Here is a 16,227-nt window from a genome sequence, read left to right on the forward strand (position 1 = left end):
TTAAACAAATACCAGCTCTTTAGTATGTACGTGGATCTATTTACCCTTGTGACTGTATATGTCTACATCACAGACGTAGACATGCCTTTGAGTATTATAATCGTCCTGAGCAGGAGAATAGTTGCAAAGTGAGACCACATATCCACTCATAGTAGTACGAAATCACCCAAAATGTAAAAGAGTGAAAGGATCAACTAAATGCAGTGGGCAGTAGTCTGTTTTGTCTAAGTTTAAAAAAATAAAAGACCACAATACTAAATTTTGCTCTACAAGGGCCTGATATACTCTTCTCAGAGACTACATCAGGTAAAAAGATAATTATTTGTTTTTACATTAATCAGGTCCCAATCAGCCCAAATAGCAAAGAGAAATTAAAAATGCATGCCATGAAAGAGTTCGGGTCTTGGGAGGTTAAACACACACACACACACACACACACACACACACACACACACACACACACACACACACACACACACACAGAATATCAATTTTTTGTGTTAATGATTAATACAAGTTAAAAAATCACCTGAAAGTTGCAGAAAACAACATTTTTAGCTCTGACTTCAATGAGCTAACAGATTTATCTTAAGAAATCACTACAGATGGTCAAATTTACAGTAAATGATTAATTAAGTTATGAACTTTCATTGCTTGATGGTGCTGTCATTTTCAGAGAAAGTGTGCTGTACTGCTACATACAGGTTTGTTTTCTTTTCCCTCTACAATGTGTTAAGCACTGGCTTTGTTATACACAGTTTTTCACCCATTTCATCCATCAAAACAGAGAATCCTCCCCGTGTTTTCTTCATGTATGAAAGAAATACAGCAGTAAACCTTAAGATGGAACACAACATGCAGTCAAATCAAGATTTATTGTGTCTGTTTGTACACATAAACCTCCTCAGTTGAAGAACCTCTGAAATCTCAGTTTGACCTTCTCAAACTCTCTGCTGCTCTTCAGCTTCTCTGGCAAGCCGCTCAACTGCATGAGCGCTTTGTGAGCGTCGTCAAACAGCTCTTCACCGAGCTCCTCCTTCACTCGCCCTCTCCAAGCGACCAGCTTAGGACGGCCTTCGAACCCATCTACACCAGTTCCAAGAGGCTGTAAAACACACATTGAGAAAGGCAGTTATTAGTATGTGGGATCTATTCTTGTTCAAAAATTCAAACCTTTTTGTTCCTATATACATAATTTAGATCCTAAAATATAGCTTTTGAGCATGTGGCCATCAACAAAAATGACTCTGTCATCTTGGGCTGAAAATGTGGGAGAAATAAGGTGTCATGTGTGGCTGTGTGGCATGCAGGACCCATGGAACGTAAACTTAGAGCAGCAGCTTCATTTGCTGGAAAAATCCTCCACAAAATAAACATACAAAAAACAAACCAAAACCCTGAACATGGAAACTAAGAACTAAACACTAGGCAAAAGAATGACAGAAACAAGAAAAACTGAGACACCTACAGGACATGGAACAACGCAACAACAGGCAAAGGAAAACATGGGGCTTAAATACACAAGGGAGTAATGAGGGAAAGAGACACAGCTGGGAGTAATCAAACATAACGAGACGGGGAGGAAGCAAAACTGAAAACGTTAACAAAGGACGCGAGACTGTCAAAGTAAAACAGGAAACACGAGACAGACACAGAGACAGAAACCTAAAGACCAGGAATTATAAATAACATAAGCAGAACACAATAGTGAGAATCCAAACCATGAAAAACAACAAATCCAAGAATATAACTTAATCAAGAAACACAAATAGAAATAGTGACAGAAGCTGTGGTACCTGCATGATCTCCACCACAGCCACCACATCTGCCACAGAGATTTTGTCCCCGAGGATGAACCGTTTGTTCTGGAGGAATTTCTCCTCCAACAGGTTGAGCGACTGCTTCATATTTTCAAGAGCAGCATCCATCGTCTCCTCCAGGACTTCAAAACCCATGATGACCGGAAACAGAGTCTACTCAAACAGACACACAAAGATCAGTAAGCAGCAGTATTGATCCCGCGTGGCAGCTTATAGTGGCTGGAAGACGAGTGGGCATTTCTTAGCATGGTCAAAATATCACAACATAAAACACGAACATGGTAAGGAATTATATGTGTATGTTATCTTTGCAACTTGTTCTCTAATGTGTACCTTTCTATTGTTTTTGTATATATTTTGTATTTTATTCTGCTGCCTATTATTTATATTTTATTTCGGCACAGCTGGTGTGGAGCACACACAATTTTACATTTTACATTTACAATGATAATAAATGGTTATTCTATTCTATTTTATTCTATTCTATTCTATTGTAACCTCAGTTGGGCTTAAGGAGAGCTTCACAGAGCTGCTAACATGACTGTAGCAACATTAATAGTAGGAGAAGAAGGATATTAAGTATTATATACCTTATAAAATCAGCTACAGATAAGAACTAATCGAGCAAATGAGCTGATGAAATGTGTCATGTGAGGACACAGCACTTGGTCGAACTGGGACACGAACCCTGAGCAGGAAGACCTTTTGACAGTGACCTCTGAGGTTCGCGTGCTGCCAGGACAAGTATTCATTGGCACGAGCTCGCTGCTGCAGGCCGGCAGGAAACCAGTGATCTCCCACTGACCCTGAGTATTTCTGCACAAGGTACTTCAGGATTGCAGTACTGCAAGACAAGACAGAACAGAAACTAATGATGTTTTAACGACAGGAAATGTGACAGAAACTCTGCTAAAACTGAAGCGCAGACTGCCTGGATGGTCATTTTGTTCAATTAAGTGCAGAATCATCCATTATTGTTTTTCTGATAATAGCACTATTAAGTGTTAATAGTACTAAGAGCAGCATTAAACCATTAGATCATCATCATTAGTAACTTACTGTGAACAAATGAACCGACCAGACTCCCACAGCAGCTTCAGGCAACAGCTTGAAAAATAATCAAACTATTTGAAACAAAGCTAAGCTGAAACTCGACGCCCTGCTGTACCTCTCTGACAGGGTGAAGCCTCCATCCTTCATGACAGGAATCTTCGCCACGATGTTGAGTTCCCCAAACTCACTGCTGTACTGCTGCCCTGACACAAACATGTGAAATTCACAGACGTGCTTAAGTTGTTTGTGTTGGCATGTTTCCATCATGTGGAGAATGCAGAAATAATAAAGACAAAAATGTCAAACTGGTCTCAATTCCAGTGGTTTTAATGACTCATAATCCCCCTTTTTCTTCTTTGTATCTGCTTTGAAACAGTTTTCTTAATTTTCTTTCCCCAGCACGTCTCCATTTTACACAGTCAGGAAAGGAAAAGTTGTGCATCAAGAGTTAATGTAACTCTAGCTTTCTGGGTGAAATGTGAAAAAGAAAAGCAGCCCAAAGGAGCATTTTTTGTTATTGTTAATGGTTACAGTACAAATTAAAAAGCATGCAGGACATTCTAGTCCCCCGAACTCTTGAAGAGTCTTTGTGTAGAGTTGCAGAGCTGCAAACTTACAAGTTCAAAGCCTGCTGATCCCTCAGCTGTGTAAAGCTGGTTAGTAGCATTCTGTTAATTTCCAAACTATAAACAATAATCACCATTTCACTTGCAGAAAGTGAGCTGCTGTGAGATTACCTGCAATCAGGTCGACATACTTGAACTCAAAGGGAATCCCGAGCGCTTTGGCAAACAGGAAGACGGCGCGGCAGGGTGGCGAGATCAGGTCGAGATAGAGCTCCATCATGTCGGAGAGTGAAGGCTGCAGAGGTTTCGTCTACACCGACCTTCCTCTGTTTTCTCACTCCTCTTCTACCCGGCCTGTCTGTCCAGAACTCCACCTCTCCTCCCACTACACCTCACTGACTTTTAAGTGGTGCCGGCTATTCAAAGCAGAAGGTCATTGCGACAGAGTTAGCTGAGCTTTGCCCTTAGCTTTGCCACCATTTTTTAAAAATGCTGAGATTATCACTTTTACCTACTGCTGCTTGCAATCAGATGCACATTTTCAGGGCAGCAACTATATAATAATACCAGCCGTTTGTTCCTACAACTGATGTTCCTGACACAACTTCAAGCTAGAAGATTTGGATTTAACACTTTTCTGTGCAACCACTCACTGAAATAAACTGCTGGAACAAATCACCTATGCGGTGTACAACTTTTAACTCCACTGATTAAGCTAAATATGATTTATGATACAATGTTTGGCTCAAGAAGGTTGCAAAGTAAAGCTCAGCAGCATTCCTGGTAGATCAGCTGATCTCAAAGCTAGCCACATCAGCTAACGGTTTCTACATAACCACTGGGAGATGTCATGCTGTTTAAGCAGCCTTAATAAGCCCACAGTTGTCACGCATCTATAAGCCGTTTTGCATGGAGGAGTCCCAGGACAGGACAACATGGGAATTTTCTTCTCTCTAAAAAACAACTCATGGTTGGGCACTCAAAAGAACATCCATCCACCCTCTTTCCCTTATCACAGGGGTCCCCAATCCCAGTCCACGAGGGCCGGTGTCCCTGCAGGTTTTAGATGTGTCCTTGATCCATCACAGCTGATTTAAATGGATAAATAACCTTCTCAACATGTCTTGAAGTTCTCCAGAGGCCTGGTAATGAACTAATCATGTGATTCAGGTGTGCTGACCCAGGGTGAGATCTAAAACCTGCAGGGACACCGGCCCTCACGGACCCCTGCCTTATCGGATTCATGTGGGGACTGAAACTAGAGGACAATTTAGAATCACCAAGCAACTTAACCCTACTAACTGCATGTCTTTGGACTGTAGGAGGAAACCAGAGTACCTGGAGAGAACCTACAAACACAAGGAGAACATGCAAACCTTAACACATAAAGTTTCCAGCCAAACTGTGGGTCAAACTCAGGACCTTTCTGCTGTGAGGCAACAGTGCTAACCACCACGCCATCACTCTGCCCGCGTAACTTTCTGTAAGTGTAAATGTTCTGTAGCAAAACGACGGTGATTATTTGCAATAGTACCAGAGCACCCTTAAAGAGATGTTTATTTTCACACAGGTGATGGACTCATAACCACTTTTTCTTTCTCACTGTTGACACGATTTGTTCTGCTTTCTGCAGAGATGGAAGCTCCTGTGTCTGATTCCTGAGGGAGAAACAGAATTTATACGCAGCACAGATCACACATAAGCAGGACAACATTAGGAATGCTACATTTACCACCTTAAGATTCTTTGCTGAAAGTTAACACCTTATGTCTACAAAGACTAAAACACAGTTTCACTATTTGTCAAATAATAAAAGAAAAATGCAAAATATCTGCAGCTCACACTAGGAAGGACACATTAAGAATTATCATGTTATAAAACTGAAAGGAGGAATTTGTTAGCAAACAGTTGCTTATTTCCACATTCATCAAAGTAATATTACCACTCAGTGGTCTTTGGTTTGTCTGCAGTCGTCTTTTAACATCTGCAGATTCACTTCTGAGATAAACCCCTAAAATAGCCCCATCCTTTTGTTCTTCTTCCTTTACTTTCTATTCTTATTTAAAAGAAAATAATTTAGGTGCTGAACTACTTTTCTAAATATCTGGCATTCATGCAGAAAGCGCAGAACGTTTGAGGCCCAGGACACTGACTTACTCTACTGTGTGTTAAACTTGAAGCCTCATTTAGTGAGGAATGCATTGTTGTTCAGCTACTTTGATGAGACGTGTTAACAGCCGTTCTGGCTCTGTTAGGACTCGGGCCTCGCAGGGCTCTGATCCAGCTCACTGAGCTGCTGAGAGGAAACAGCTTCAATGAAAACAAGAGATCAGCTCCCAGCAGAGTCCGCACTGTTGTTTTCACAAGTCATGAGAGTTTGACACACAATCCAGTGAAGAGCGGTTCCAGTACCTGACTGGCATGAGGCCAGAGGTCATCTTCAGAGCACAGCGGTGCTCTCCAGGATCTCCAGCAGCCTCTGCACCTTCCACTGATTCTCAGACAACTTCTCTGCATCCTGCAGATGACAGAAAATGCAAAGCTTTGATAATGACCGAGAGACATCTCAAAGTGTTACTCAGATATCTGATCTAGTTGAATATTAAATATTCTTAAAACGACTACCCGAGACATTTGTAAGAATCTAACAGATTATAGTTGATCCTTCCCAGTAGTCGATATGCTAATGCACTTAATGTGGAAGGAGGTGCAGGTACAAGTTAGTAAGCATGAGCTTATAAATATAATTCATTTTTTCCTGTAACTGTAGGTTTTACTCCATTTTTACTGCTGTATTTCAGCTCTTACTAAAGTCTATCCATGTCTTGTGTGCTTTTAAGATAATGTTTGATATTTTTCTGTTTGATCCCAAATACTTTTCTCCTCTGGGAGGCAAAAAGACAACTTGATGTAAACTTACCTGTAAACATGACATTCTCCCACCTTTCAAAAGAAACGCTGCAAATTCTGATGTTTTTAAATAAACCATCATTTGTTGTCTTGTGACATTTGTCTTTAATTTACAATCAAATACTCTGAAAATAAAGAAAACATTATAAGTTCTGAAAGTTAAGTTCTGAATATAAATCTTTACTTTGTCTATAACTCTTGCACCACTGGATGCGTGTGTTAGGAATATAAATGGGATCTTTGCCTTCTCTTCAATAAACGCAGCTCTAGTGGACAGTAACCAATATTTTCCTGCCCTGCAGCTGCCACACATATCCAGAGTTTTCCAGGGGCACTAAAACAGCGGCACTGATACCCTGACTGTGTTTTACCGACAGGATGTGTCCGAGAATGATGGCTGCTTCCTGCTTGACACCCTCCAGCTTCAAATTCTTGCACCTCACGTTCTGGATCTGGTCTGAGAGTGAAGTTACCCTGGCTGACTTTTGACGACACTCCTCGTGCACTAACGACAGAGTCTGGCTGAAAACAACGGTTAAACACTCGGTTAGAGCGTAGCTCAGTTTAAATCTGTGACAAGAGATCAGATGATCTCTGGTCAAAGTCTACATGTGTATATACGTACGTAGCACAATTTACAGGTTACTGCCAATAAACTGACAAATGAGACCTTGAACACAATTTAAGTGAAGACCCATTCGGTGATGCTGTGTTTAAGCATCAAACTTTCTCTAAACTGTAGACGGATGATGGATGCCTTTCACCCTGGCATAAAATCATTAGTCCTTCAGCCAGATGAGCTGAAAATGTGTTTAATAGCCTGAAACTTTACTTTTAAAGTACGTCTGTCATACTAAAATAAATATGTGTCTGATCCTGTTCTGTGGACATTTAAAAAGAGATTTGTCTTCTACCCGAGAGCCTTGATTTTAGCCAGTGTGCGCAGCTTAGCCAATGTACAGTCCTTCAGCTCTGTTGTCAACTGCTGGCACTGCTCAGTTAGCTCATCTACGTTCTGAAAAATAGAAGACAGTGAATGATTTTAGTGATTATTGTGCTTTAATTAATGATATTTAAAGATACTTTTATTTCTTAGTCATAAACAATATCAAGCTCAATGCTGGGAGCTTATATATTTCAGGGGTTCCATTGCAGAAGCTGCAAACATAATGATTTCATACATCCTATGAGATAAAACATCAATTTTCCATCTTCTTCTTGGGTTTGACCTTTGACACTATGACAGCTATCTTTAAGTATATGTGTAAGTGCAAAACATTGAGACCAGTGCTTGGTCCTCACAGGAAATGGAAGACATGCGCTGTTCATTTCTTATTTGATGTAGAGAAAAAAATGTAATAAAAAATACTGCAAATTCTCAAAAATCTCAAAAATACTGCTAACTTCTTGGGAAGCAGCGACTTTGAATGATAGGTATAAGTTTGTTTTTTCAGTCCTACTTAAAATCACTCTCATCAGTTGACTGTCTTTTTTTTTAAAAACTGAAATTGAGTAGACTTGTATAAACTTTCAGTCTCAAGCCGGTTCTAAGAAGCTGCCGTGAGCTCTCCGCAGCACCGACTTTCTGAGAAAACTTGGAGGGCACTTTAATAAGAAACATCCAGAGTCTCAGTGAGGTGACATAACTGTCATTAACAGATGTTCTCTCACCTTCTTGAGGATGGATTTCTGCTGAATAATCTTAATGAAATCTTTCTCCAGATCATCTTGTTCAGAACAAAGATCCCTCTGTCTGGCTTGCATGGCGTCTACGTCCTCCTGCAGGGGCACCAGCTCACTCTTGAAAAAGTGGAGCTGCTCCAGCCGCTCCTCGTGCTCAGCCCTGTTTTTCGTAAGTATTTCTTTAGTCTTCAGCTTTACAGTAGGCTCCACGATGCTCTGCAGTCTCTCAACTTTCCTGGTGAGTGGATGAGAGAGATTGATGGATGAATATTTATTGCTTGTTGTGAAGAAACAGTAAGACCCTCACCGGACTTCACCTGTCCATCTCCATCTGCGCTGCCACCTTCACTGTTTCGGTGGCAATTTCATGCTCTTGCTTCTGTTTTTCCAGCTGCTTCCACAGAGACTCCATGGCAGACAGACGCCACTTCACTGAAATCAGGTCCTTCTTCTGCTGCTCCAACTTTTCCGCTGAGGGGAGGAGAGGAGTGTACAGGTAGCAAAGAGATTATTGATGCATGCTCGGTAATGCAGGTAAGGAAATCTAAAAAGTTGATTCTGAAACTAAGCCCATGGCTCATTGTTAAACAATGGTGTTAGTTTTAGTCATTTCTATGGTTTGGGATTTAATGAAGTAACAAAATATGTCTCCCTGAGATAGAGAAGAGCTGATGCTCCACTCGAAGGTGTTTGAAACAGTGTATAAGCACCACCTGTTCCACATCAGAAGACAGTGGGGACTGTGACCACACTGTCCTCTCTGCTTCTTACATTTTATTTTTATTTTAAATTTCTCTATTTGACATCACACTGTAAACAGCCCTTTACTAAGTTATTGCATCTATAGGTATCCAACGTTTGTACATACACACACCAGCCATTTCATTAGTTACACCTTGCTAGTACTCGGTTTGAACTCCTCATACCTTAAGCGATGCCTTAATTCTTCATGGCATGGATTCAACTGTAGCTCATCTGCTGTCATCAGATCTCTGTGCATTCAGAGATGCTCCTCTGCATACCTCAGTTCTGCTGAGTAGTTATTTGAGTTACTTTTGCCTTATTATCAGCTCAACATGGTATTTTCTCCCAGAGATTTCACTGGATATTTTCTCTTTTTTAGCCCATTCTCCGTAAACCCTAGTATTAGCCGTGTGGGAAAATCCCAGGACATCAGCGGTTTCTGAAATATCGGGACCTGATCATCTGGCACCAACAACCATGCCACATTCAAAGTCATTTAAATCACCTTTGTTCCCCATTTATGTGCTCGCATAGTCACCACCATGCAAGTGACTGAAGCTAGAAGAGTGTACCTAATAAAGTGGCTGATGAGTGTACATGGATATCTTTCCCCTTTCAAAGAGCTCCTCAAACAACAACAGTGTAAACCCAGGAAGTGCTCTGGCTGATGTGCTTCCTGTCCTGTTTTCAGGTACTGAAGAATTAATTTGTAAGAATATCAAAGAATATTTTTGGTCTTATTAATAATTTGTTTTTTTCCTATTGGTGCTGTGGTCAAAATGTTCTCACCCTCTATCTTGTTCTCTGACTTAAGCTTTTCAATCCGCTCCTGCATCTCCTGCATCTCCTTGCTGTGCTGCAGCATCAGGTTGTCTCTGTAGCGTTCGGCTTCCTGATGCTCATTCTTCTGCTGTTTCAACAACTCAGTCACCCTCTTTTCTTTTGCAGTCAGCACACGTTTCAGGTGACCAGTCTGGATTTTTGAGTCCTCCTGCAGCACGGCGAATTCAGAGGCGAGCTCCTGGTATTCTTTCTCCATCTGCTCTTGTTTAGGCCGACAGCTGCAGGTTGAAGATGGACACGGCAGGCTCGGGGATTAGATTCAAGAATCTAGTTTGATTTTTGTTATACACACAGTGTGCATCATTGCATTAACTTGTTCACTTAATTGTTGCTCAAGGCCGCTTTAAAACATTTACAAGGAGAACTGGCTGCTTGGAGGCAACACTTAAAGAAATGGGGGGTGCCTCAAGACTATTGCCTGCTACTGCACTTTAAATTAATTCTCTGTTATATTTAACGTAAATATAGTATGCTCTAAATTTTATTTGCATACTACACTATTTGCTTCCCAATAATCTAAATTTCGAGATTTAGGTTCGAATAAAGAGCCAAATATTTTCATTGAACTCAAAGGTTTTCTCATGAAATATTTATTCATACACTTAACATGTTGGCATTGCCAAGCAGACAACACTGAAGGGGAAAGCTCAAATTGTTTTTGATAAGATTAACATTAATATGTTAAAAGTGGGAAAGAAAGATACAATTACACTCATATTTCACTGTATAAATGAACTCTTACGGATTTATTTCGATAAAAGTTAAAGAGAAATAGACTTACCTGTCCAGCTGCTCCTCTAGATATCGAATTTGTTTCAAATATAAGACCATTTCTTTATCGGAAGCCATTTTATCTGCCGTGCTTGCTTTTTTCTCCTGCGTATTTTCCGGTTTTATTAGTTATTTAACTAGTTTAAGCAGAAAAACATAACTGCAGACAAACCGTTAGGCTACTGTCCTTGTTACTAAGGAACTGACCGCTCCGGAAGTTCTCAGGTCAAACCTTACTCGTTATAATTAAACGTTAAATATTATTAAATCGATATTATCTATTATATCAGTGCCATTTTCTTCTTTGTGCATATCTTCATTCCAGTTTATGGTGTTTTTCAAAAAAAAAAAAACCGAAGAAGAAAAGGAATAGGTCGTTATAATAGAGTGATGCTTTCAGGGACCGTTTGTTAGATCAGTTTTCACAAACTAACCTCAATGTTATGTTGTTGCGTTTATTTATTTATATTCGCTATTTTGAGGTTTTAGCCTTTTATTATTTCTAGTTTAAAATTTATATGGAAATATATGTAAGATTTTCATATTTCTTAAATAAGAAAAATGTATTTTAAAATGTCTGTTTTATTTTATACTTATTATAAATTAACTTTTTTCTATGTTATATAAATTTCTTTTCCATACTGTAATATTTAAAAAGGAATACAAATCCACATTGTGATCATCATTAGTTGATTATACATACAATACATAGTGACTGACTTTTTCTTTAGTTTATTCCTTTCATATTTGGATGGATTTGAGTTCACGTGTCTTCTTTTGTTTTTTCATCCTGTTTTTGTTCCTTTCCTCTCCATTGCTGATTGTTTTTGAATACACCATGTCACATAGCACACTGAAATTAAAGGTTTCCCATTCCTAGTCTGGATGGATCACAGCCAACTCAAAATAGAAGAATAAAACCCAGATATTGCTGTGTGGATGATATAATAGTAGTTAGACTCTGGTAATGACTACATTTGCACATCAAATTGCAGATATGAAGAATAAAACACACATATATGGTCAGACAGTATGTCAGATTGACTTGAACATCAGTAATTGTTTGATTTATTGTCAAGGTCTGTCCCATAATTGGAAAATGCAATGTGCTGACTAATCTCTGTCTTATCTTACCTGTCCTTCCTGTTCTTGGACTTAATCAGTGGTTTGCACCTTGTTGTGAACTCAAGATGATGACATGCCGACCTCCTCAGCAGCAGATGTTGTTTTTTTGTCTCTCTTTGATCCTCATATTTAAAATCATGGAGAAAAGCTATAAACTCTAAACTCAGCACTTTGAATCAAGCTTAAACACCATGTTTACTTGATTTGTGTGAAATGAAGAAAGAGGCCTCACCTGAAACTGCCTGTTGATTGGTTGTCCAATTAGTTTTGAGCATCTGAAACTGTGGCTCTGTGTATAAAATGAGTCCAGTTCCTGATCAGTTACTCCAAAGTCTGACTGCGGGCGTGTACAGTGGCAAAACTACACAATTGTGTATTTATCCAACAAATTATAGACTTAACTATATAACTCAGTTTATTAGATTGGTTGTGATTAATCACTCATCCAGTAACATTTTGTAGGAAAGACTGAAGAGAATTTGTGTGACTGTCTCACAAAGGGAGATTTAAGTGGGTATTTTAAGAGATATTTTCCAGTAGGTTGCATTTCCAAGTCACCACCAACAGAGGTCAGCAGAGACGCTGGGATCCTCGTTATTCCCCTTTGTGTTCACATCATGTTTGTGTGTATGTTAAGCTGGAAGCAAATATTTGGACATAGTTAGGAAATAGTTTGATGACTGAGTTACAAAACAAAATGAGCCTTTCTTTAAACGTTAGTGCACTATTACTGGAACCGGGAATCCTTTGTTAACGTTTCAGGCTTTAATTGCCTCACTAGGACTTTCATGGATCATTATCAGCTGATGACATTCCAGATGATTAGTTTTTTGTCTCTTCAAACACTGATGGTACCCAACAACAACCCTGGGGTCTGAAAATAAAGTTTACTGATGTTTCTAAAAGAGGCAAACACCATAAAAAGATATTAAATTACTTCCAGCTTGCTATTTCAACTCTCTGAAACATCCCTGAGAAATGGCAGTTAAGAGAAGCTGCGGAAGTCATGATGAAGTCTTTACTGAAGCTTTTCACATAAACTGCACATCAGCTTATATAGTACGTATATGAAATAATAGCTGGAGAGCTTGAAGGAGGCATGGTGCTCAGACAGGTCTACAAGGAAGTGTTATAAGGAAGAAATCCATGTTTAAATTAAGTCTAAATTTATTGCTGTCTTAGTTATTTCCCTCCTGGGCTTTTTGGCTTTACCACCACCTCTTTCTGTAATATGCAGTTCTGCTCCTGTGTTTCAACCTGTTATCTTTCTGTTTTGTTTTGTTTTGTACAAATAAGCCAGCAAAGTGTAGATAATAGAATAAAGAGTATAAAATTCCATCTCTCCAATACTTGACTTAAATTCTTTCACGTCCTCAGAAAACAAACCGCCAAGTGGGAAAAAGCTTAAAATTTTAAGAATCAACACATATGTGTAAAAAACAACAACTTTTCACTTTATTCATTTGTTTTACTCTAAAACTCACCAGGTTTTAAGAGTTACAACCAGCGACCTTCCTGTGTGCATTTTGATAATTGGAGGGGAATTATCATTTTTAAAAAACACCTAAAGCTGAATGTTTGTTAACGTTCATTGTAACATTGGTTACAAGTTCCAAACTTCAGCGAAAGAAAGAAAGAAAGAAAGAAAGAAAGAAGCGGCTGATAAACTGAGCCGTCTACAAAAGGCCTTCTTTGAAGTGTCCAACTGAAAAGCATCACTTCTGTTGTGAAACGTGTTTTATTTTTAAAACAAACACAGTCTGTTCCTGAAAATAACAAATCTGAAAAATAAAAAGCACACATCACCGAACAATTAAACATATTTTCACAAATAAGTCAAAGAAGTAATAAATAAATAAATAAAAATAGAGAAGTGTATGATGCGAAAAAGTTAGTTTTATTGTTGTTATGTATATGCTTCACTGGAAGCTAAATCTGCTCAAGATGAGGAAGTAGAGGAGGGCATCCATTACTTGGAGGGTTGGTGGTGCAATCCCTGGCTGCTCCACTCCGCATGCCAACGTATCCTCAGGCAAGACACCGAACCCCAAGTTGCTCCTGACGCGTCTTAGGTGTACAAAAAAGTGCTTGTGTGAATAGTTGAGTTGAGGAAAAATTTGTATAAAGTGTTGCAGCAGAGTAGAAAAGTTGTAGTCAAAACCAGTTGAGTCACCATTAGTACTTTTACCGAAAGAGCCACTATAATGCCACTTCCAAAGGGAAGTAAGATTTAATTCAACTGTGTGACCTTGCTTAGATCCACTGCAGATTTCAATCATCCTAGCAATCAAAGGTCTTGAACACCCACAAGCTCAAACTTCTTTTTCATCCCAGAAATTACAGGAAACTGACATTTGCTGATGTAAACTTAAAATGGGAAAACCCATTATTTGACTGCAAAGGATGCTGAAACCAAACATCCTTAAATGGAAATCAAAGATTAGCAGCAGCAGAACATTTTACTCTCCCCGGTTTGATCTCCTTCCTTTCTGCTTTCACCTCTTTGGCCCTTTTGTTGTGGCGAGGGCTGCCACGGGTCGGCTGGGGTCACGCCAAAATGAGGGAACGAGGCTTAATGCCTTCGAACCCACTAATAACCCCCACCACGTCCTCTCTAGCCCCCTTCAGAGCAATTTTTCATAGCTCTCCGCCCAGTCAGTCCACGGTCTGGTTTGCATTAAATGGACACATGTGCTCTTTGTTTTGAGAAGTGCGGCTGACACGGACCTATAACCAGCCACATGAAAGATGGATTTCTCAGGCAGCGGCTAAACTTTGTTCAGGGACTTTTAACAGGAAGCGTCATAGCGACAGGAAGCAGATGATTTGACTTCATCAAGAATGACGGGTAGAGTATGCCTCCAATGTGGAAGAGTTGATCTGAGAAGACCTTTCTAAGCAGGTCAGCAGATAGATATAAATCTAAAGCCAGTATGAGGTTAGATGCTGCTGCTCTACCTCATATATCACATGTCAGAGCTTTACAGGCGCATGTTGCTGTAAAAGAGAGGCGACTTTTCTGTCCATGACCAGGATTTATACTCCGCGGTCATGAATAATACCTCAGTGTTCAGCTCGAGAGCATGTGGAAGTTGATGGACACATGAGCTAAAGCTGTGACCCAACAATTTATCTAACTACCAAACCACCCTGGAGCACCAAACAGCCATGAAATGTTTTAATGAAGTTCGTTAGGAGGGACCTTGTAGACTCCAGCACCAGCATGTTGGATTCAAGCAGTTTTGCACGATTCACAATTTAAAATAACCCTTATTCATCGACTTCTAATGAGAACCAAGACAAGGGATCACTTTGCTTGTAGGTTTTTGTTAAGCATTTTCATTAAATGTCTCCATCAGAGAGACAGATGGAGACAGAACAGATAGAGAGATAGGTGGATGTTGGGCATAATGCACAAAGGAGGTCTTTTGTCTGTTCCAGAGGTGCGACTGTTGAGCTAAAGAGTGTTTGCAGCTTCTCATCCTGTGTCAGCTGGGACGGTCCCCCACAGCATGCCTGTGTTTAAGAAAAGGGATGTGCCGATACCCATGTGAGCAGCAGGGAAACTAGCAGGAGGGGAATCTGGATTTAACCCAGCAATCTCTTGATCTGAAGTCAAATCTCTCCCACTGAGCTATACCCCCTCTCTCCTTCAAGTCACTTTGAAAACAAAACACTGTATAAGAGACAGACTGTGCCCATTATGTCACCTGCTGGTTTGTGAATATCTCAATTTACCTGACAAGCAGACCCACTGAGCACCACTGTAAGCTTATCAGCAACTTCTCAATCACAATTTAGGTCTGCCCTAAAGCGTACCATAATTTACCAAACATTGCGTTTTGAACACAGTGGTATCCAGATTCAATCTCAACTATCTCATCATACAGTCATTGTCTTACAGTATCTCTGTGTGGTCTTTCTTCTCTGGGGCATAGAATATGTTTGAAAATCAAGACCCTACACGGATGTGGGCTCTGTCATCCTGAATGATAGAATTTGACTCTATTATCAGAAGGCTAAAGGTGCTCATTCACTGCATCTTGACGGAAGCATGCGTGATACGGCAGCAGTGCTGATGGTATATTAGCAGAGGTGGGTAGTAACTATTTACATTTTACATTTACTCAGTTACATTTACTTGAGTAACTTTTTGAGGAAAAATGACTTTTAGGAGTAGTTTTACTACACTGTACTTTTTACTTTTACTCAAGTAATAATTTTATGAAGTCTCGCTACTCTTACTTGAGACAAAATTCTTGCTACTCTATTCAGTGTGAGTAACTTCATTGAATGAATAATAAACATGTTTTAACCATAAATGCATGAGACACAGACACAGACCTACAGTGTTTTAATGTTTTTCTATCTGCTGAGCCTGTTGTGCCATTTGGAGTAGGACCATGTATTGTCACTGGAAGTACTTTACCCTATTCTAACATATATTTATATTACCTTCTCTAAATATTAGTTTCATAATGATTTGGAAAAGTGTTTCCTCTGCTGAGATTTATTATTTTGTAATCATCTTATTTATATGTAGTATTTTTATTTTGCTTTTCAGTATTACACTTCATATTTTTTGTCTGTCTGATTATCTCATTTTTAAACATTAAATCAGATGATATGATCAGTTACTCAGTACTCAAGTAGCCTTTTTCACTATTACTTGAGTAATTTCTTGGATGGCTACTTTTTACTTGAGTAAAACT

General features: G+C 39.4%; 2 protein-coding genes across 3 annotated transcripts; both read right to left on the reverse strand.

Annotated features, from left to right (window-relative positions):
- Window positions 1–856: 856 nt before the first annotated feature.
- Window positions 857–3,811, reverse strand: LOC100696000 (glutathione S-transferase theta-1). The gene is made up of 5 exons (XM_013270914.3): window positions 3,611–3,811; window positions 2,989–3,076; window positions 2,508–2,664; window positions 1,797–1,973; window positions 857–1,105 (listed from the first exon to the last, which is right to left on the reverse strand). The coding sequence occupies exons 1-5, from the start codon at window positions 3,717–3,719 to the stop codon at window positions 905–907; spliced, it is 732 nt and encodes a 243-aa protein (XP_013126368.1). The 5' UTR covers window positions 3,720–3,811; the 3' UTR covers window positions 857–904.
- Window positions 3,720–10,773, reverse strand: cfap157 (cilia and flagella associated protein 157). Of its 2 annotated transcripts, none has more exons than XM_019365996.2 (8): window positions 10,401–10,773; window positions 9,566–9,837; window positions 8,350–8,503; window positions 8,021–8,267; window positions 7,264–7,364; window positions 6,721–6,871; window positions 5,852–5,957; window positions 3,720–3,855 (listed from the first exon to the last, which is right to left on the reverse strand). In XM_019365996.2, the coding sequence occupies exons 1-7, from the start codon at window positions 10,466–10,468 to the stop codon at window positions 5,880–5,882; spliced, it is 1,071 nt and encodes a 356-aa protein (XP_019221541.1). In that variant the 5' UTR covers window positions 10,469–10,773; the 3' UTR covers window positions 3,720–3,855; window positions 5,852–5,879. The 2 variants fall into 2 exon arrangements, with proteins under 2 accessions (XP_019221541.1, XP_005451546.1); XM_005451489.1 differs by lacking the exon at window positions 3,720–3,855 and adding an exon at window positions 4,979–5,097.
- Window positions 10,774–16,227: the final 5,454 nt, after the last annotated feature.

This window comes from Oreochromis niloticus, linkage group LG12 (genome assembly GCF_001858045.2).
Source record: "Oreochromis niloticus isolate F11D_XX linkage group LG12, O_niloticus_UMD_NMBU, whole genome shotgun sequence".
In the NCBI taxonomy this organism is placed as follows: Eukaryota; Metazoa; Chordata; class Actinopteri; order Cichliformes; family Cichlidae; genus Oreochromis; species Oreochromis niloticus.